General features: G+C 46.5%; 1 protein-coding gene across 8 annotated transcripts in view; it reads left to right on the top strand.

Moving 5' to 3' along the window:
• Positions 1-1218: 1218 nt before the first annotated feature.
• The window catches only part of LOC139375482 (attractin-like), a 161989-nt gene continuing 140993 nt past the window's right edge, over positions 1219-22214 (top strand). For 6 of the 8 annotated variants that reach the window (XM_071117307.1, XM_071117305.1, XM_071117304.1 and 3 more), the window contains exons 1-3: positions 1237-1712; positions 8130-8213; positions 13617-13730. In XM_071117307.1, the coding sequence (XP_070973408.1) occupies positions 1459-1712; positions 8130-8213; positions 13617-13730 (452 nt within the window). In that variant the 5' untranslated portion in view covers positions 1237-1458. Of the gene's footprint in view, positions 1713-8129; positions 8864-13616; positions 13731-22214 lie in introns of all 8 variants that reach the window. The other 2 variants (XM_071117309.1, XM_071117308.1) reach the window with 2 other exon arrangements.

The raw sequence follows: 22214 nt of genomic DNA, 5'->3' as shown, positions 1-22214 counted from the left end.
TGAGTTGCATCCAAAGAACACCATACCATCCAAAGAACACCATACCAAAATACCAGCAACAGTGTGTGAAAACCTTTTGAAGACTTACAGAAAACGTTTGACCTCTGTCATTGCCAACAATGTGTATATAAAAGTATTGAGATACACTTGTTATTGACCAAATACGTATTTTCCACCATAATTTGCAAATAAATTCATTAAAAATCCTACAATGTGATTTTCTGGATTTTTTTTCTCATTTTGTCTGTCACAGTTGAAGTGTACCTATGATGAACATTTCAGGCCTCTCTCATCTTTTTAAGTGGGAGAACTTGCACAATTGGTGGCTGACTAAATACTTTTTTACCCCACTGTAGATGATCCAGCAGTCAGTGAGAGGCAAATGTTGACACACATCTAGAAATAAACACAATCACAGGATGTTATGACTAGTTCCTTTTATTCATCAGTAGTCTCCTCTCCTCCCTGCCTATTTTCAATAGCCTGATCTCAGATGTGTCTGTGGTGCTTCGCCATATACCAACTCCTATGGTCGTTGTCACAGCACAGATCTGGGACCAGGCTGTCCTCAAGGCTTCAGCAGTGGAAGACTGGCACATTCCATATGAAATCATCTTCCGAATAAAATGTCACATCTTCGCCAAATCCAGTAAGGGAATAATTACATTGATAAATCATGAGAATGTATTAGTGCTGATAGTGAGATGGTGATTAACCTACATTCTGAACTACAAAATGGGTTCATCACCATGTTGTTTCTACTCAGACAACATGGTGATGCTGTTTAATTGTTGTGTGCATAAAACCCTCCCAAAATGTATAGATAGAGACATTATTAGACTGTGATTATTACAGCAGAGACATTTACAGTCAGTTTGGTTGTCTATATTTCTAATCTGATTGCTTAATGTCAGGGTTGTCTGTTTATGTCTTCTGCGGTCTGACCTCTCACCATGAAAGAGCGTTGTGGCTCCATGGGCTTGCAGGGCCTTTATAATAAAGAATTCACTTTGAATGCAATTCAATCAGAATCATCTGTAATTGAGGGTACATGTATAAAGTTTAAGTATGCATTAAATCATGTGTTAGATAAAAATGATCATACATTCACTGGAACAAATTTAATTGGAATTTTAAACCCATAATAAAATTGATGTCCTCGTGACATCTGCAATCGTTGCGCATTTCCGTGTGTGTCTGTAAACGCCTCCTCATGTCACTTCCGGATGTCAAAATGCAGCTATGTTCAGCGGTGGTATCATAGCCACCGGAAAAATGTAATGGAAGAATGAGATTAAAATCAGGCACAACAAGGAGATAGGAAGGTTTCGTTCTAGCAACAACTGTGTCCCTCTCAAATTTCCACGGAGCTTGAAAACCAGGCCGGTCGCATTCAAATACGACCAGAAGTGGACCAGTGATACGGACCTGTTTGGAGCAGTAGCCATCTTTTTGAGAATGGACGGGGCGATACGGCGGCCGGCCTGCATCCTGACTAGCGGGCTGGTGGAGGTTGGTGGCCGGGCCTTGATGCTCCAAACACTGCTCATTTTCTCGGCTTTCGGGCTGCTCCTTGGACTGCCCGCTGTCACCGAGGCGAAAGAATGCGACAAACCGTGCGTGAATGGGCAATGCAACACGTCTACGGGCAACTGTGTGTGCAGCCCCGGCTGGGTCGGGGACCAATGCCAACACTGCGGAGGAAGGTTCAGGTGAGAATCTTCCATTACATATAAGTCATTGGACGAGGTCCTCTTCTGTACGGGGGAGTTTTGTTACATGTCCCGACGCTCGGTCTCAACATTAATATGGAGCGATTTCAGTGCCAAAACAAATTGTATTTCTATCCTTCATTTTTCATTTGTATTAGCTAGGACTTTGAATTTAATGTTTTTGAATTTCTAATATGTACAAATGTAATCATTGAATTCATAAATTGAACTTGTAATTCATGATTTGACACTGAATTGAGTGAATATTATATTCAGTTTTAAATATATATTTATATTTCAATTTAATTGAACATTCAAATTAAATGTATATATTAAGTTGCACTATGGTAGATTGTCTGAATCAAGTTTACAAACTATAATTTCAAGTTTATCAGAGTTTCATACAGAGCCTTCAGAAAGTATTCATACCCCTGGACTTATTCCACATGTTGTTACAGCCTGAACTCAAAATGGATTACATATAGTATTTCTATCCCCCATCTACATATAGTGACAGTTCATTTTTTTTCATTGAATATTTTGCTAATTTATGGAAAATTTAAATAGACATCTCATTTACATGATGTATTGCGCGATGTATTGCTGTCTCTACCTTCTTGCCCTTTTGCTGTTGTCTGTGCCCAACAATGTTTGTTCCATGTTCTGTGCTGCTGCTATGTTGTGTTGCTACCATGCTGTGTTATGTGTTGCTGCCTTGCTATGTTGTTGTCTTAGGTCTCTCTTTATGTAGTGTTGTGGTGTCTCTCTTGTCGTGATGTGTGTTTTTCCCCTATATTTATATTTTTAATCCCAGGCCTCTGTCCCTGCAAGAGGCCTTTTGGTAGGTCATCATTGTAAATATGAATTTGTTATTAACTGACTCTGACCACTGAATCAATACTTTTTAGAAGCACCTTTGGCAGCGATTACAGCTGTGCGTTTCTAAGAGCTTTCAACACACCTGGATTGTGCAACATTTGCCCATTTTATTTAAAAAAAAAATTATTTTCACAATTCTTCAAATTGGTTGTTGATCATTGCTAGACAACCACGTTCAGTTCCTCCATAGATGTCCAAGTAGATGTTTTCAATTGTATTTTTTCTCTACATTTTTATTGGACATATGAAGAATTATAAATCAAACAGATGCATCCTTTTATCCCCTATACTTATTGAAACACCTCCCTTTAACAACAAAACCAGCATACATTTGACAATTTTTGTAACAAATTTACAATTGGAGATAATATATAAATATACATGTGTACACATACACTATAAAAAATATCACAACATACTATCTCTACCCTCCCGTATCTCGTTGGCCAAAATTCTTACTCCTGATCAATAGAGGGCAACTATTCAAAAAAGGAAATGAAAGGCTGCCATCTCAAGTTAAAGTTATCAGTAGAGCCTCTCAAAGTATATATTTTAGTGTAGAAAACACAGATCTTTCAACCAGGATGATGCAGTGGGAGATTAGAAGGATTTCCAGTTCTGCCGGCAGGCTATAAGGGAAGCAAACGTTACAATGTCCGCTTTACTTTTAGTGAGACGAGTCAACGAAGGTGGAACTCCAAATATGGCCATTAGAGGACGAGGCTGCAGGTTAATATCTAAAGAGAGTATTAAAAAAAGGATGTCCAATACTCAGACAGTTTAGAACACAAATACAACATGTGGGTGTGGTCTGCCGGAGTGAGTAAACATCTATCACATGTCATTTGTGTTTTTCTTTGGTGTAGTGAATTCTGTGCAAGACTTTGAACTGAATTAAACCTAACTGAGCACATGATGTGGAGTTAACCCTAAAGGCCTCCTCCCGCCAGTGATCTGTAAAGCCGCCTCCTGCCAGTCATCTGTAAAGCCTCCTCCCGCCAGTCATCTGTAAAGCCTCCTCCCGCCAGTCATCTGTAAAGCCTCCTCCCGCCAGTCATCTGTAAAGCCTCCCCCCGCCAGTCATCTGTAAAGCCTCCCCCCGCCAGTCATCTGTAAAGCCTCCTACCGCCAGTCATCTGTAAAGCCTCCTCCCGCCAGTCATCTGTAAAGCCTCCTCCCGCCAGTCATCTGTAAAGTCCTCCTCCCGCCAGTCATCTGTAAAGCCTCCTCCCGCCAGTCATCTGTAAAGCCTCCTCCCGCCAGTCATCTGTAAAGTCCTCCTCCCGCCAGTCATCTGTAAAGTCAAGTTCAGGTTCACTAACTCAGTCTGTCTTGATTTTGTTTATTGGAGAGGGTTCAGAGGACAGCATAATGTCATATAATCTAGAAATCAGACCTTGCCGATTACACGGGAGGGACAAAATCTCCTCTAGCAACGTCTTGGGAGGCAGTTAATGAGAGTTAACAAAGTTACTTGCTTGAAAATAGCAGAAAAGATTATGAGCTAGATTAGATTTAGCAACGAGATCATTAAAACTGACAAACTTCCCATCTAAAAATACATCTTTGAAACAAACCAAACCTCTCTCACGCCACAAAACAAAAGCCTGGTGGAGGGTAAAAATAGGTGGTCGATACAGAGGGCTTAGAAGAGAAGGGACAGAAAGTCTAACATGTTGACCAAATTATCTCCAGATCTTCAGAGCAGAGAGCACAATGGGGTTTCCAGTATACTCTGAAAGACACAGGGACAGTGGGGCACAGGGACAGTGGGGCACAGGGACAGTGGGGGACAGTGGGGCACAGGCAAGAGCAGAAAGGAGGATGATTGGCAGGAGTGCACATCTTATAAGCAGCAGTTGGTCCCCGGAGCATTACACCAGACCATAATATTTTGAATATTGGCTGCCCAATAGTGAAGCAGTACATTTGGAAGTGCCAATCCTCCATCTTTTATCTTTTGTAGTATTGCTCTACGTTTCCTAGGTGATTTGCCTGCCCAGATAATATGACTGATGAGCCTATCAAACTTGGTTAAAAAAAATATTTTGGTAGAAAGATTGGAAGATGTTGAAAAAGGTATAGAAGCCTTGGTAAAATGTTCATTTTAACAGATTGGATTCTGCCAGCTAAAGAGAGGCAGACTATCCCAGCATTGTAATCCTACTTTACCTCGTATGACTAGGCTTACAAAAGTTTGTTTTATGGAGGGTAGCCAGAGAGTGTGTTATATTCACACCTAAATAATAGTAGATCATCTGCATAGTGTCACTTTGTGCTCTTCACCAGCTCGTTGGAGTCCAGTAAATGATGGTGATAATTTTAAGGCCAAGGAGAGCAGTTCTATATCAAAAGAAAAAAGGAGCAGGGACAGAGGGCACCCTTGGCGGGTCCCTCTGGAGAGGGGGAAGTATTTTGAATGTTGATAGTTCGTGTGGACGCTAGCCGTAGGAGCAGAATAGAGCAGACGAATCCATGATATGAAATTGGACCCAAAACCAACTCTTAAAATAATTAATCCCACTCCACCCAGGCGAAAGCCTTCTCTGCATCAAGAGAAACAAAAATGTTGGGGTCTGGAGAGATAGGAGAGAATATAATGTTCAAAAGCCGGCGTACATTGGAAAACAGTTGTCGCCTCTTTGATGAAACCCGTTTGACCATCAGATATGACATCCTGAAGGTTCCAACCGGCATTCTAGAACCTTAGCTAATAGTTGAACATCAGCGTTCAAAAGTGAAACGGGCCGATATCCACCACATTCCACCGGATCTTTATCTTAAGTAGACGTGAGATGGAGGCTTGGGTTAGCGTCAGGGGGAGAGAGCCACGTGATAACGAGTCGGTGAACATATCTAATAGTAACGCTGCGAGTTGGTCTGAGAATTTGTTTATACAAATTGACTGGGAAGCCATCAGGGCCTGGGGCCTTGCCATCACAGCCTGGGGCCTTGCCATCAGAGCCTGGGGCCTTGCCATCAGAGCCTGGGGCCTTGCCATCAGAGCCTGGGGCCTTGCCATCAGGGCCTGGGGCCTTGCCATCAGGGCCTGGGGCCTTGCCATCAGGGCCTGGGGCCTTGCCACTTTGCATTAACTTTAGACCCTTTGTTATGTCATCTAGATGCAGAGTGTTATCCAGAACTTTACTCATGTCCATATCAATGGATGAGATATCCACGTTATCTAAAAAGTTGTCCATAGCCGTATTATCTGATGGGTGTTCAGATTTGTAGAGGTTAGTTGAATTAATAATAGAGGGATCACTTGTAAGATTACGGGAAGAGTCATAGACCTGAGAGATAAGATGCTCACTGGCGTTTAAGTTGGTGTGCCAATAGGTGGCTGGTCTTGTCGCCATATTTGTAGTACGTCCCCCTTGTTCGTTGCATTAGAAACTCTGCTTTATCAGTGGAAAGCAGATTAATTGAGGTTGAAGTTTCAGCCTCTGCGTATAATTCATGGAATGGTGAAGTTGAATATTGGCGGTCTATTGCCAGGATTGAGTCCACCAGTTCCTGACATAATGAGCATTGTAAGAAATTATCTTTCCTCGTAATACAGCGTTGAAAGTCTCCCAAAGAAGAGAGGGGGAGGTGTCATCATTTTTATTCATTTGAATGAATACATCTGTTGGTCGAAATAAATTAGAAATAATTCTTTGTTAGACAATAGGGCCGTGTAAAATCTCCAATTCAACAGTTTTTTTGCATTCGGAGTAAGAGCTACGTTTTTCAAGTAGATTTAAGTTAAAAATGTAACTCGGACACTCAGGAACTTTCACTGTCTTCTTGGTAAGCAACTCCAATGTAGATTTGGCCTGGTGTTTCAGGTTATTGTCCTGCTGAAAGGTGAATTCATCTCCCAGTTTCTGGTGGAAAGCTGACTGAACCAGGTTTTCCTCTAGGATTTTGCCTGTGCTTATCTCCGTTCTGTAATTTTTTCTACACGAATACCCATAACATGATGCAGCCACCACTGTGCTTGAAAATATGAAGAGTGGTACTCCGTGATGTATTGGATTTGCCCAAAACAAAACACTTTGTATTCAGGACAAAAAGTGAACTGCTTTACCACATTTGTTTGCAGTATTACTTTGTTGCCGTGTTGCAAACAGAAAACATGTTTTGGAATATTTGTATTCTTATTTTTAGTCAGTCAAATAGGTCATATTGTGGAGTAACTATCTCCAGTTTTCTCCTATCACAGCCTTTCAACTCTGTAACTGTTTTAAAGTCACCATTGGCCTCATGATGAAATCCCCGAGGGGTTTCTTTCCACTCCGGTAACTCAGTTAGGAAGGACGCCTGTTTCTTTGTAATGACTGTGTGTATTGATACACCATCCAAAATGTAATTAATAACTTCACCATGCTCAAAGGATATTCAATGTCTGCTTTTTTGTTGTTGTAAGGCATTGGAAAACCTCCTTGCTCGACTGAGGGACCTTACATAATTGTATGTGTGGGGTACAGAGACGAGGTAGTCGATCAAAAACCATGCAAAAACAAACTGTGAGCTTTCTAATGTCAAAATAAGTTTGTTACTCAAAAAATCTGGAATTTTAAACAACTACCTTCATTTACTTCTCCTCTTATGATGGTATGTCGAATACATGCCTATCCAGCACCTCCAAATATTATCTGGCACCTGCTTGGTAAACAACCGGTGTAGACTAACAGTGAGATGTTGACTTACCGGCCTTTCCCAACAATGCAGAGAGAGGGAAAAAATGATAGCACGAGGAATTGTACACAATGAGTAGCCTAACCATAGCTTGTAACGATAACAATCACTCATTACTGGCACGAACAGGTCGGAAGTGTACAACAGCTCAATAGATTGGAGGTTCCTTTTTTTTGGAAGAACATACCGACCATAACAGGAGTAAATAAAGGTATTTCCTGGTTAAAGAACAGCTCAGGATACATCCCTCTCTGTCTCTGTATGTCCCTCTCTGTCCCTCTCTGTCCCTGTAGGTCCCTCTCTGTCCCTGTAGGTCCCTCTCTGTCCCTGTATGTCCCTCTCTGTCCCTCTCTGTCTCTGTCCCTGTATGTCCCTGTATGTCCCTCTGTCCCTGTATGTCCCTCTCTGTCCCTGTATGTCCCTCTCTGTTCCTGTATGTCCCTCTCTGTCCCTGTATGTCCCTCTCTGTCCCTGTATGTCCCTCTTTGTCCCTGTATGTCCCCCTCTGTCCCTCTCTGTCCCTGTATGTCCCTGTATGTCCCTGTATGTCCCTCTCTGTCCCTCTCTGTCCCTCTCTGTCCCTGTATGTCCCTCTCTGTCCCTGTTCATTGATCAGCCATCTGACTTTGTGACTGGCGAGGACAGTCACACTAAAACATTATGGCAGTTTGTGTGAGCTGTCATTAAATGTAGATGTTGTCATTTAACTCTTCAACCGTCCTCTGTCTATAGTAAGGTTGCTAAGTCGGAAACTGATCTGACTGATCTGTCCTCTCCTATAGGCTAACCTCGGACCCTTTCTCGCTCTCCTATTGGCTGACTGGTCTGACCTTTGACCTCTTCTCTCTCCTATAGGCTGACGGGTCCCTCAGGGTTCCTGACAGACGGACCAGGGAACTACAAGTACAAGACCAAGTGCACCTGGCTCATTGAGGGAACGTCAGTTTAACTTTAGACTAATAGCACAACAACAGCATGCCTGTACCCTGCACAATGTCACTGAAAGATAGGCCCAATCTACAGTCAGTGTCAGTTTATTAGGTACACCACCCTGTTCACCTACAGACGGTGAGTCGCGTGGCTGTGGCTTGCTATATAAAGCAGGCAGACGGCCATCCAAGTATTCCGTTACCGTTTGATTGAACGTTAGAATGAGCAAAACCAGTGACCTAAGAGACTCTGAGCGTGGTATAATTGTCGGTGTCGGGCACGCCGGTTCCAGTATCTCAGAAACCGCTGCACTACTGGGCTTTTCACAACAGTATCTAGGTGTTTTACAGAGAATGGTGTGACAAACAAAACACATCCAGTCAGCAGCAGTCCTGTGGGTGAAGACATCTCGTTGATGAGAGAAGTCCAAGGAGAATGGAAAGAATGGTGCAGGCTAACAGGCACAAACAGACATAACGGTGCAGTACAACAGTGTGCAGAACATCTCGGAACACAACTCGTTGGTCCTTGTCATAGATGGGCTGTTGCAGCAGACGATGGACAACTGAGGAGTGGCAAAACGTCACCTGGTGCCACGAATCCTGGTTCCATGCTGATGGCAGAGTCAGGATATGGCCCCACCCTGCCTGGTGTCAACGGTACAGGCTGGTGGTGTAATGCTGTGGAGAATATTTTTCTGGCACACATTAGGTCCCTTGATACCAATTGAGCAACGTTTCCATCCCTGAACAAATCAGGCTGTTCTGGAGGCCAAGGGGGTGGCCGACCCGGGACTGTTCTGGAGGCCAAGGGGGGGAGGGCGACCCGGTACTGTTCTGGAGGCCAAGGGGGGGGGCCGACCCAGGACTGTTCTGGAGGCCAAGGGGGGGGGGCCGACCCGGGACTGTTCTGGAGGCCAAGGGGGGGGGGGGCGACCTGGTACTGTTCTGGAGGCCAAGGGGGGGGCCGACCCGGTACTGTTCTGGAGGCCAAGGGGGGGGACCGACCCGGTACTGTTCTGGAGGCCAAGGGGGGGGGGGGCCGACCCGGGGCTGTTCTGGAGGCCAAGGGGGGGGGGCCGACCCGGGACTGTTCTGGAGGCCAAGGGGGGGACCGACCCAGTACTAGATGGGTGTACCTAATAAACTGAGTGTATATAGCCAAGCTTCTCTTAAAGATCAACCAAAAATATGTTGCTATTTATTAACTGAAAGGTATACCAAGTGATAAGCTAAGCTTCATAATATGCAGTGATGTTTGTGTTAACTGGTTTTGCCGGTTCATTCTCTATGCAAATAGAGATGTTTCATTTACATGAAGTGTGCAGGGCACACAGTTATCAGGGCACACAGTCACACAGTTATCAGGGCACACAGTTACCCGGGCACACAGTCACACAGTTATCAGGGCACACAGTTACCCGGGCACACAGTCACACAGTTACCCGGGCACACAGTTACGCGGGCACACAGTTACACAGTTATCAAGGCACACAGTCACACAGTTCTCAGGGCACACAGTTACCCGGGCACACAGTTACCCGGGCACACAGTTATCAGGGCACACAGTTACCCGGGCACACATTTACCCGGGCACACAGTTACCCGGGCACATAGTCACACAGTTATCAGGGCACACAGTCACACAGTTATCAGGGCACACAGTTACCCGGGCACACAGTTACCCGGGCACACAGTTACCCGGGCACACAGTCACACAGTTACCCGGGCACACAGTTACCCGGGCACACAGTTACCCGGGCACACAGTTACACAGTTATCAGGGCACACAGTCACACAGTTATCAGGGCACACAGTTACCAGGGCACACAGTTACCCGGGCACACAGTCACACAGTTACCAGGGCACACAGTTAACCGGTCACACAGTTACCCGGGCACACAGTTACCCGGGCACACAGTTATCAGGGCACACAGTCACACAGTTACCAGGGCACACAGTTATCAGGGCACACAGTCACACAGTTACCAGGGCACACAGTTATCAGGGCACACAGTCACACAGTTATCAGGGCACACAGTTACCCGGGCACACAGTTACACAGTTATCAGGGCACACAGTCACACAGTTACCAGGGCACACAGTTACCAGGGCACACAGTTACCCGGGCACACAGTTACCCGGGCACACAGTTACCCGGGCACACAGTTACCCGGGCACACAGTTACACAGTTATCAAGGCACACAGTCACACAGTTACCCAGGCACACAGTTACCCGGGCACACAGTTATCCGGGCACACAGTTATCCGGGCACACAGTTACCCGGGCACACATTTACCCGGGCACACATTTACCCGGGCACACAGTTACACAGTTATCAGGGCACACAGTCACACAGTTATCAGGGCACACAGTTACCCGGGCACACAGTTACCCGGGCATACAGTTACCCGGGCACACAGTCACACAGTTATCAGGGCACACAGTTACCTGGGCACACAGTCACACAGTTATCAGGGCACACAGTTACCTGGGCACACAGTTACCCGGGCACACAGTTACCCGGGCACACAGTTATCAGGGCACACAGTTATCAGGGCACACAGTTATCAGGGCACACAGTTACCCGGGCACACAGTTACCCGGGCACACAGTCACACAGTTACCAGGGCACACAGTTACCAGGGCACACAGTTACCAGGGCACACAGTTATCAGGGCACACAGTTATCAGGGCACACAGTTATCAGGGCACACAGTTACCCGGGCACACAGTTACCCGGGCACACAGTTACCCGGGCACACAGTTACCAGGGCTCTAATAGGGCTCTTTGACCAGGACCCATAGGGCTCTAATAGGGCACTTTGACCAGGACCCATAGGGCTCTAATAGGGCTCTTTGACCAGGACCCATAGGGCTCTAATAGGGCACTTTGACTAGGACCCATAGGGCTCTAATAGGGCACTTTGACCAGGACCCATAGGGCTCTAATAGGGCACTTTGACCATGACCCATAGGGCTCTAATAGGGCACTTTGACCAGGACCCAGAGGGCTCTAATAGGGCACTTTGACCAGGACACAGAGGGCTCTAATAGGGCACTTTGACCAGGACCCATAGGGCTCTAATGGGGCACTTTGACCAGGACCCATAGGGCTCTAATGGGGCTATTTGACCAGGACCCATAGGGCTCTAATAGGGCACTTTGACCAGGACCCAGAGGGCTCTAATAGGGCACTTTGACCAGGACCCAGAGGGCTCTAATAGGGCACTTTGACCAGGACACATAGGGCTCTAATGGGGCACTTTGAACAGGGACCCATAGGGCTCTAATGGGGCTATTTGACCAGGACCCATAGGGCTCTAATGGGCTATTTGACCAGGACCCATAGGGCTCTAATGGGACACTTTGACAAGGACCCATAGGGCTCTAATAGGGCTATTTGACCAGGACCCATAAGGCTCTAATAGGGCACTTTGACCAGGACCCATAGGGCTCTAATAGGGCACTTTGACCAGGACCCATAGGGCTCTACTAGGGCACTTTGACCAGGACCCATAGGGCTCTAATAGGGCTCTTTGACCAGGACCCATAGAGCTCTAATAGGGCACTGTGACCAGGACCCATAGGGCTCTAATAGGGCACTTTGACCAGGACCCATATGGCTCTAATAGTGCTCTTTGACCAGGACCCATAGGGCTCTAATAGGGCTCTGGTCTAAAGTAGTGCATTATATAGAGAATAGGGGGCCATTTGGGAGACAGTCTTCTAGTACAACCCTACTGACCTTCAGCACTGGGCATCTGGTGCTGAGACAGAAGGACATGATTGTGGTTTTAATAGACAACATATCCGTGACCATATATGGACAAGTTCCCTCTTTCCCGACAACCATTCTCTTTGACCCTTCTGCCTCTAAATGATGATACTTGTGAACATGTAAATTATTCCAGAGGTGAAGAGACGTTGAATTGATTTTTTTTACAAGCATTGCCAAGTGTTCCATGAGTTTTTACAGTGACAACATTTTGAACACTTGTGGGTTTTCTGCTCTGCTGAACTTCAACCATATCCATATTTATGTTAACAGTGTCTCCTAGTCCTGAGGTTATCCATATTTATCTTAACAATGTCTCCTAGTCCTGAGGTTATGTATATTTGTCATAACAATGTCTCCTAGTCCTGAGGTTATGTATATTTGTCTTAACAATGTCTCCTAGTCCTGAGGTTATGTATATTTGTTTTAACCTCAGGACTAGGAGACACTGTTATCTATATTTGTCTTAACAGTGTCTCCTAGACCTGAGGTTATCCATATTTATCTTAACAGTGTCTCCTAGACCTGAGGTTATCCATATTTATCTTAAGTGTCTCCTAGACCTGAGGTTATCTATATTTATCTTAACAGTGTCTCCTAGTCCTGAGGTTATCCATATTTATCTTAACAGTGTCTCCTAGTCCTGAGGTTATCCATATTTATCTTAACAGTGTCTCCTAGCTACACCTATAGATGTGTAGTATTGAAGTAGAGCTACAGATGCGTAGTATTGAAGTAGAGCTACAGCTATAGATGTGTAGTATTGAAGTAGAGCTACAGCTACAGATGTGTAGTATTGAAGTAGAGCTACAGCTACAGATGTGTAGTATTGAAGTAGAGCTACAGATGTGTAGTATTAAAGTAGAGCTACAGTGTAGTATTGAATTAGAGTTAAAGCTACAGATGTGTAGTATTGAAGTAGAGCTACAGCTATAGATGTGTAGTATTGAAGTAGAGCTACAGATGTGTAGTATTGAAGTAGAGCTACAGTTACAGATGTGTAGTATTAAAGTAGAGCTACAGATGTGTAGTATTGAAGTAGAGCTAGTTACAGATGTGTATTAGAGCTAGTTACAGATGTGTAGTATTGAAGTACAGGAACAGATGTCCTGAGGTTATCCATATTTATCTTAACCTCAGGTCTAGGAGACACTGTTATCTATATTTAGCTTAACAGTGTCTCCTAGTCCTGAGGTTATCTATATTTATCTTAACAGTGTCTCCTAGTCCTGAGGTTATCCATATTTATCTTAAGTGTCTCCTAGACCTGAGGCTATCTATATGTATCTTAACAGTGTCTCCTAGTCCTGAGGTTATCCATATTTATCTTAACAGTGTCTCCTAGACCTGAGGTTATGTATATTTATCTTAACAGTGTCTCCTAGACCTGAGGTTATGTATATTTATCTTAACAGTGTCTCCTAGACCTGAGGTTATCTATATGTATCTTAACAGTGTCTCCTAGACCTGAGGTTATCCATAATTAGCTTAACAGTGTCTCCTAGACCTGAGGTTATGTATATTTGTCTTAACAGTGTATCCTAGTCCTGAGGTTATCCATATTTAGTTGAACTAAAGGCTAATAGTTTTTTTCCAACCAAAGGCTTGACTGTGTTCTGTCTCTGTCCTGCAGGCCCAACAGCATCCTCAGACTGAGTTTGGACCACTTTGCTACAGAGTGCAGCTGGGACCACCTGTATGTGTACGATGGGGACTCTATCTACACTCCTCTACTGGCTGCCTTCAGGTGGGTACAGGGAGGACGATGGTGATTGTAGATGGAGGTGGTGATTGTAGATGGAGGTGGTGATTGTAGATGGAGGTGGTGATTGTAGATGGAGGTGGTGATTGTAGATGGAGGTGGTGATTGTAGATGGAGGTGGTGATTGTAGATGGAGGTGGTGATTGTAGATGGAGGTGGTGATTGTAGATGGAGGTGGTGATTGTAGATGGAGGTGGTGATTGTAAATGGAGGTGGTGATTGTAAATGGTGGTGGTGTTGATTGTAAATGGTGCTGGTGTTGATTGTAGGTGGCGGTGATGGTTATTGTAGGTGGTGGTGGTGATTGTAGACGGTGGTGGTGGTGGTTATTGTAGATGGTGGTGGTGATTGTAGGTGGTGGTGATTGTAGATGGTGGTGATTGTAGATGGTGTTGATTGTAGGTGGTGGTGATGGTTATTGTAGATGGTGATGGTGGTGATGGTGTTGATTGTAGGTGGTGTTGATTGTAGGTGGTGGTGATGGTTATTGTAGATGGTGATTGTAGGTGATGGTGGTGGTGGTGATTGTAGGTGGAGGGGGTGGTGGTGATTGTAGATGGTGGAGGTAGTGGTGGTGATTGTAGGTGATAGTGGTGATGGTGGTGGTGGTGATTGTAGGTGATGGTGGTGGTGATTGTAGATGGTGGTGATTGTAGATGGTGGTGGTGATTGGAGGTGGTGGTGGTGATTGTAGGTGATGGTGGTGGTGATTGTAGGTGATGGTGGTGGTGATTGTAGATGGTGGTGGTGGTGATTGTAGGTGGTGGTGGCGGTGGTGATGATTGTAGGTGATGGTGGTGGTGATTGGAGGTGATGGTGGTGGTGATTGGAGGTGATGGTGGTGATGGTGGTGGTGATTGTAGGTGATGGTGGTGATGATTGTAGATGGTGGTGGTGGTGGTGGTGGTGATGGTGGTGGTGATTGGAGGTGATGGTGGTGGTGATTGGAGGTGATGGTGGTGATGGTGGTGGTGATTGTAGGTGATGGTGGTGATGATTGTAGATGGTGGTGGTGATTGTAGGTGATGGTGGTGATTGTAGGTGATGGTGGTGGTGGTGATTGTAGATGGTGGTGGTGATTGGAGGTGGTGGTGGTGATTGGAGGTGGTGGTGGTGGTGATTGTAGATGGTGGTGGTGATTGTAGATGGTGGAGGTGGTGGTGGTGATTGTAGGTGATAGTGGTGAGTGGAGGTGATGGTGGTGGTGATAGTAGGTGATGGTGGTGGTGGTGGTGATGATTGTAGATGGTGGTGGTGGTGATTGTGGTGGTGGTGATTGTAGGTGGTGGTGGTGGTGATGATTGTAGGTGATGGTGGTGGTGATTGGAGGTGGTGGTGGTGGTGGTGGTGATTGTAGATGGTGGTGGTGATTGTAGATGGTGATTGTAGATGGTGGTGGTGATTGTAGATGGTGGAGGTGGTGGTGGTGATTGTAGGTGATAGTGGTGAGTGGAGGTGATGGTGGTGGTGATTGTAGGTGATGGTGGTGGTGCTTGTAGATGGTGGTAGTGATTTTTAGGTGGTGGTGAGTGTAGATGGTGGTGGTGATTGTATGTTTGTGGTGGTGGTGATTGTAGATGGTGATTGTAGATGGTGGTGGTGATTGTAGGTGATAGTGGTGAGTGGAGGTGATGGTGGTGGTGATTGTAGGTGATGGTGGTGGTGCTTGTAGATGGTGGAATTGATTTTTAGGTGGTGGTGAGTGTAGATGGTGGTGGTGATTGTATGTTTGTGGTGGTGGTGATTGTAGATGGTGATTGTAGATGGTGGTAGTGATTGTAGGTGATAGTGGTGAGTGGAGTTGATGGTGGTGGTGGTGATTGTAGGTGATGGTGGTGGTGGTGGTGATTGTAGGTGATGGTGGTGATGATTGGAGGTGATGGTGGTGGTGATTGGAGGTGATGGTGGTGGTGATTGGAGGTGATGGTGGTGATGGTGGTGGTGATTGTAGGTGATGGTGGTGATGATTGTAGATGGTGGTGGTGATTGTAGGTGATGGTGGTGATTGTAGGTGATGGTGGTGATTGTAGATGGTGGTGGTGATTGGAGGTGGTGGTGGTGATTGGAGGTGGTGGTGGTGGTGATTGTAGATGGTGGTGGTGATTGTAGATGGTGGAGGTGGTGGTGGTGATTGTAGGTGATAGTGGTGAGTGGAGGTGATGGTGGTGGTGATAGTAGGTGATGGTGGTGGTGGTGGTGATGATTGTAGATGGTGGTGGTGGTGATTGTAGGTGGTGGTGATTGTAGGTGGTGGTGGTGGTGATGATTGTAGGTGATGGTGGTGGTGATGGTGGTGGTGATTCGAGGTGATGGTGGTGGTGATTGTAGGTGATGGTGGTGGTGATTGTTTGTGATGGTGGTGATGATTGTAGATGGTGGTGGTGATTGTAGATGGTGGTGGTGATTGGAGGTGGTGGTGGTGGTGATTGTAGATGGTGGTGGTGATTGTAGATGGTGGTGGTGATTGTAGATGGTGGAGGTGGTGGTGGTGATTGTAGGTGATAATGGTGAGTGGAGGTGATGGTGGTGGTGATTGTAGGTGATGGTGGTGGTGCTTGTAGATGGTGGTAGTGATTTTTAGGTGGTGGTGAGTGTAGATGGTGGTGGTGATTGTATGTTTGTGGTGGTGGTGATTGTAGATGGTGATTGTAGATGGTGGTGGTGATTGTAGGTGATAGTGGTGAGTGGAGGTGATGGTGGTGGTGATTGTAGGTGATGGTGGTGGTGCTTGTAGATGGTGGAATTGATTTTTAGGTGGTGGTGAGTGTAGATGGTGGTGGTGATTGTTTGTTTGTGGTGGTGGTGATTGTAGATGGTGATTGTAGATGGTGGTGGTGATTGTAGGTGATAGTGGTGAGTGGAGGTGATGGTGGTGGTGGTGATTGTAGATGGTGATGGTGGTGATTGTACATGGTGGTGGTGGTGATTGTAGGTGATGATTGTTGGTGATGGTGGTGGTGGTGATTTGGTGATGATTGTAGGTGGTGGTGGTGATTGTAGGTGGTGGTGATTTGGTGATGATTGTAGGTGGTGGTGGTGATTGTAGGTGGTGGTGGTGAGTGGAGGTGATTGTGGTGGTGGTGATTGTAGGTGATGGTGGTGGTGATTGTAGGTGATGGTGGTGGTGATTGTAGATGGTGGTGATTGTAGATGGAGGTGGTGATTGTAGGTGGAGGTGGTGATTGTAGGTGGAGGTGGTGATTGTAGGTGATGGTGGTGGTGATTGTAGATGGTGATTGTAGATGGTGGTGGTGATTGTAGGTGATAGTGGTGAGTGGAGGTGATGGTGGTGGTGGTGGTGATTGTAGGTGGTGGTGGTGGTGATTGTAGGTGATTGGTGGTGGTGATGGTGGTGATTGTACATGGTGGTGATTGTAGGTGATGATTGTTGGTGATGGTGGTGGTGGTGATTGTAGGTGGTGGTGATTTGGTGATGATTGTAGGTGGTGGTGGTGATTGTAGGTGGTGGTGGTGATTGTAGATGGTGGAGGTGGTGGTGGTGAGTGGAGGTGATGGTGGTGGTGGTGATTGTAGGTGATGGTGGTGGTGATTGTAGATGGTGGTGATTGTAGGTGGAGGTGGTGATTGTAGGTGGAGGTGGTGATTGTAGGTGGAGGTGGTGATTGTAGGTGATGGTGGTGGTGATTGTAGGTGATGGTGGTGGTGATTGTAGATGGTGGTGGTGGTGATTGTAGATGGTGGTGGTGGTGATTGTAGATGGTGGTGGTGGTGATTGTAGATGGTGGTGGTGGTGATTGTAGGTTGTGGTGGTGGTGATTGTAGGTGGTGTTGGTGATTGTAGATGGTGGTGGTGGTGGTGGTGGTGATTGAGGTGATGGTGGTGGTGATTGGAGGTGATGGTGGTGGTGATTGGTGATGGTGGTGATGATTGTAGATGGAGGTGGTGATTGTAGGTGATGGTGGTGGTGATGATTGTAGATGGTGGTGGTGATTGTAGGTGATGGTGGTGGTGGTGATTGTAGATGGTGGTGGTGATTGTAGATGGTGGTAGTGATTTTTAGGTGGTGGTGAGTGTAGATGGTGGTGGTGATTGTAGGTTTGTGGTGGTGGTGGTGATTGTAGGTGATGGTGGTGGTGCTTGTAGATGGTGGTAGTGATTTTTAGGTGGTGGTGAGTGTAGATGGTGGTGGTGATTGTATGTTTGTGGTGGTGGTGATTGTAGATGGTGATTGTAGATGGTGGTGGTGATTGTAGGTGATAGTGGTGAGTGGAGGTGATGGTGGTGGTGATTGTAGGTGATGGTGGTGGTGCTTGTAGATGGTGGAATTGATTTTTAGGTGGTGGTGAGTGTAGATGGTGGTGGTGATTGTATGTTTGTGGTGGTGGTGATTGTAGATGGTGATTGTAGATGGTGGTGGTGATTGTAGGTGATAGTGGTGAGTGGAGTTGATGGTGGTGGTGGTGATTGTAGGTGATGGTGGTGGTGGTGGTGATTGTAGGTGATGGTGGTGGTGATTGTAGGTGATGGTGGTGATGATTGGAGGTGATGGTGGTGGTGATTGGAGGTGATGGATGGTGGTGTTGGTGATGGTGGTGGTGATTGGAGGTGATGGTGGTGGTGATTGGAGGTGATGGTGGTGATGGTGGTGGTGATTGTAGGTGATGGTGGTGATGATTGTAGATGGTGGTGGTGATTGTAGGTGATGGTGGTGATTGTAGGTGATGGTGGTGATTGTAGATGGTGGTGGTGATTGGAGGTGGTGGTGGTGATTGGAGGTGGTGGTGGTGGTGATGGTGGTGGTGATTGTAGATGGTGGAGGTGGTGGTGGTGATTGTAGGTGATAGTGGTGAGTGGAGGTGATGGTGGTGGTGATAGTAGGTGATGGTGGTGGTGGTGGTGGTGATGATTGTAGATGGTGGTGGTGGTGATTGTGGTGGTGGTGATTGTAGGTGGTGGTGGTGGTGATGATTGTAGGTGATGGTGGTGGTGATTGAGGTGATGGTGGTGGTGATTCGAGGTGATGGTGGTGGTGATTGTAGGTGATGGTGGTGGTGATTGTTTGTGATGGTGGTGATGATTGTAGATGGTGGTGGTGATTGTAGATGGTGGTGGTGATTGGAGGTGGTGGTGGTGGTGGTGATTGTAGATGGTGGTGGTGATTGTAGATGGTGGTGGTGATTGTAGATGGTGGAGGTGGTGGTGGTGATTGTAGGTGATAGTGGTGAGTGGAGGTGATGGTGGTGGTGATTGTAGGTGATGGTGGTGGTGCTTGTAGATGGTGGTAGTGATTTTTAGGTGGTGGTGAGTGTAGATGGTGGTGGTGATTGTATGTTTGTGGTGGTGGTGATTGTAGATGGTGATTGTAGATGGTGGTGGTGATTGTAGGTGATAGTGGTGAGTGGAGGTGATGGTGGTGGTGATTGTAGGTGATGGTGGTGGTGCTTGTAGATGGTGGAATTGATTTTTAGGTGGTGGTGAGTGTAGATGGTGGTGGTGATTGTATGTTTGTGGTGGTGGTGATTGTAGATGGTGATTGTAGATGGTGGTGGTGATTGTAGGTGATAGTGGTGAGTGGAGGTGATGGTGGTGGTGGTGATTGTAGATGGTGATGGTGGTGATTGTACATGGTGGTGGTGGTGATTGTAGGTGATGATTGTTGGTGATGGTGGTGGTGGTGATTTAGTGATGATTGTAGGTGGTGGTGGTGATTGTAGGTGGTGGTGATTTGGTGATGATTGTAGGTGGTGGTGGTGATTGTAGGTGGTGGTGGTGATTGTAGATGGTGGAGGTGGTGGTGGTGAGTGGAGGTGATGGTGGTGGTGGTGATTGTAGGTGATGGTGGTGGTGATTGTAGATGGTGGTGATTGTAGGTGGAGGTGGTGATTGTAGGTGGAGGTGGTGATTGTAGGTGGAGGTGGTGATTGTAGGTGATGGTGGTGGTGATTGTAGATGGTGATTGTAGATGGTGGTGGTGATTGTAGGTGATAGTGGTGAGTGGAGGTGATGGTGGTGGTGGTGATTGTAGGTGGTGGTGATTGTAGGTGATTGGTGGTGGTGATGGTGGTGATTGTACATGGTGGTGGTGGTGATTGTAGGTGATGATTGTTGGTGATGGTGGTGGTGGTGATTGTAGGTGGTGGTGATTTGGTGATGATTGTAGGTGGTGGTGGTGATTGTAGGTTGTGGTGGTGATTGTAGATGGTGGAGGTGGTGGTGGTGAGTGGAGGTGATGTTGGTGGTGGTGATTGTAGTTGATGGTGGTGGTGATTGTAGATGGTGGTGATTGTAGGTGGAGGTGGTGATTGTAGGTGATGGTGGTGGTGATTGTAGGTGATGGTGGTGGTGATTGTAGATGGTGGTGGTGGTGATTGTAGATGGTGGTGGTGGTGATTGTAGATGGTGGTGGTGGTGATTGTAGGTTGTGGTGGTGGTGATTGTAGGTGGTGGTGGTGATTGTAGATGGTGGTGGTGCTGGTGGTGATTGAGGTGATGGTGGTGGTGATTGAGGTGATGGTGGTGGTGATTGGAGGTGATGGTGGTGGTGTTTGGAGGTGATGGTGGTGATGATTGTAGATGGAGGTGGTGATTGTAGGTGATGGTGGTGGTGATTGTAGGTAATGGTGGTGGTGATGATTGTAGATGGTGGTGGTGATTGTAGGTGATGGTGGTGGTGGTGATTGTAGATGGTGGTGGTGATTGTAGAAGGTGGAGGTGGTGGTGGTGATTGTAGGTGGTGGTGGTGATTGTAGGTGGTAGTGGTGAGTGGAGGTGATGGTGGTGGTGATTGTAGCTGATGGTGGTGGTGCTTGTAGGTGGTGGTGATTGTAGGTTTGTGGTGGTGGTGGTGATTGTAGGTTTGTCGTGGTGGTGATTGTAGGTTTGTCGTGGTGGGGATTGTAGGTTTGTGGTGGTGGTGATTGTAGGTTTGTGCTGGTGGTGATTGTAGGTTTGTGCTGGTGGTGATTGTAGGTTTGTGCTGGTGGTGATTGTAGGTTTGTGCTGGTGGTGATTGTAGGTTTGTGGTGATTGTAGGTTTGTGGTGGTGGTGATTGTAGGTTTGTGGTGGTGGTGATTGTAGGTTTGTGGTGATTGTAGGTTTGTGGTGGTGGTGATTGTAGGTTTGTGCTGGTGGTGATTGTAGGTTTGTGGTGATTGTAGGTTTGTGGTGATTGTACGTTTGTGGTGGTGGTGATTGTAGGTTTGTGGTGATTGTAGGTTTGTGGTGGTGGGGATTGTAGATGGTGGTGGTGATGGTGTTGATTGTAGGTGGTGGTGATGGTGTTGATTGTAGGTGGTGGTGATGGTGGTGATTGTAGACAGTGGTGGTGATTGTAGGTGATGGTGGTGGTGATTGTGGTGGTGGTGATTGTAGATGGTGATGGTGGTGATTGTAGATGGTGGTGGTGATGATTGTTGGTGATGGTGGTGGTGAAGATTGTAGGTGGTGGTGATTGTAGATTGTAGGTGGTGGTGATTGTAGATGGTGGTGGTGGTGATTGTAGATGGTGGTGGTGGTGATTGTAGGTGGTGGTGGTGGTGATTGTAGGTGGTGGTGGTGGTGATTGTAGGTGGTGGTGGTGGTGATTTGGTGATGGTGGTGGTGATGATTGTAGGTGATGGTGGTGTTGATTGTAGGTGGAGGTGGTGGTGGTGATTGTAGATGGTGGAGGTGGTTGTAGGTGATAGTGGTGAGTGGAGGTGATGGTGGTGGTGGTGATGATGGTGGTGTTGGTGATTGTAGGTGGTGATTGTAGATGGTGGTGATTGTAGATGGTGGTGGTAGTGATGATTGTAGGTGGTGGTGGTGATTGTAGGTGGAGGTGGTGGTGGTGATTGTAGGTGATAGTGGTGATTGGAGGTGGTGGTGGCGATTGTAGATGGTGGTGGTGGTGATTGTAGATGGTGGTGATTGTAGGTTTGTGGTGGTGGTGGTGATTGTAGGTTTGTCGTGGTGGTGATTGTAGGTTTGTGGTGATTGTAGGTTTGTGGTGGTGGTGATTGTAGGTTTGTGGTGATTGTAGGTTTGTGATGGTGGTGATTGTAGGTTGGTGGTGGTGATTGTAGGTTTGTGGTGGTGGTGATTGTAGGTTTGTGGTGGTGGTGATTGTAGGTTTGTGCTGGTGTTGATTGTAGGTTTGTGCTGGTGGTGATTGTAGGTTTGTGGTGATTGTAGGTTTGTGGTGGTTGTGATTGTAGGTTTGTGGTGATTGTAGGTTTGTGGTGATTGTAGGTTTGTGCTGGTGGTGATTGTAGGTTTGTGCTGGTGGTGATTGTAGGTTTGTGCTGGTGGTTATTGTAGGTTTGTGCTGGTGGTGATTGTAGGTTTTTGGTGATTGTAGGTTTGTGGTGGTGGTGGTGATTGTAGGTTTGTGGTGATTGTAGGTTTGTGGTGGTGGTGGTGATTGTAGGTTTGTGGTGATTGTAGGTTTGTGGTGATGGTGGTGATTGTAGGTTTGTGGTGGTGGTGATTGTAGGTTTGTAGTGGTGATTGTAGGTTTGTAGTGGTG

Source organism: Oncorhynchus clarkii, chromosome 19 (genome assembly GCF_045791955.1).
Source record: "Oncorhynchus clarkii lewisi isolate Uvic-CL-2024 chromosome 19, UVic_Ocla_1.0, whole genome shotgun sequence".
Lineage (NCBI taxonomy): Eukaryota > Metazoa > Chordata > Actinopteri > Salmoniformes > Salmonidae > Oncorhynchus > Oncorhynchus clarkii.
This window is presented reverse-complemented; position numbering and strand designations above follow the sequence as displayed.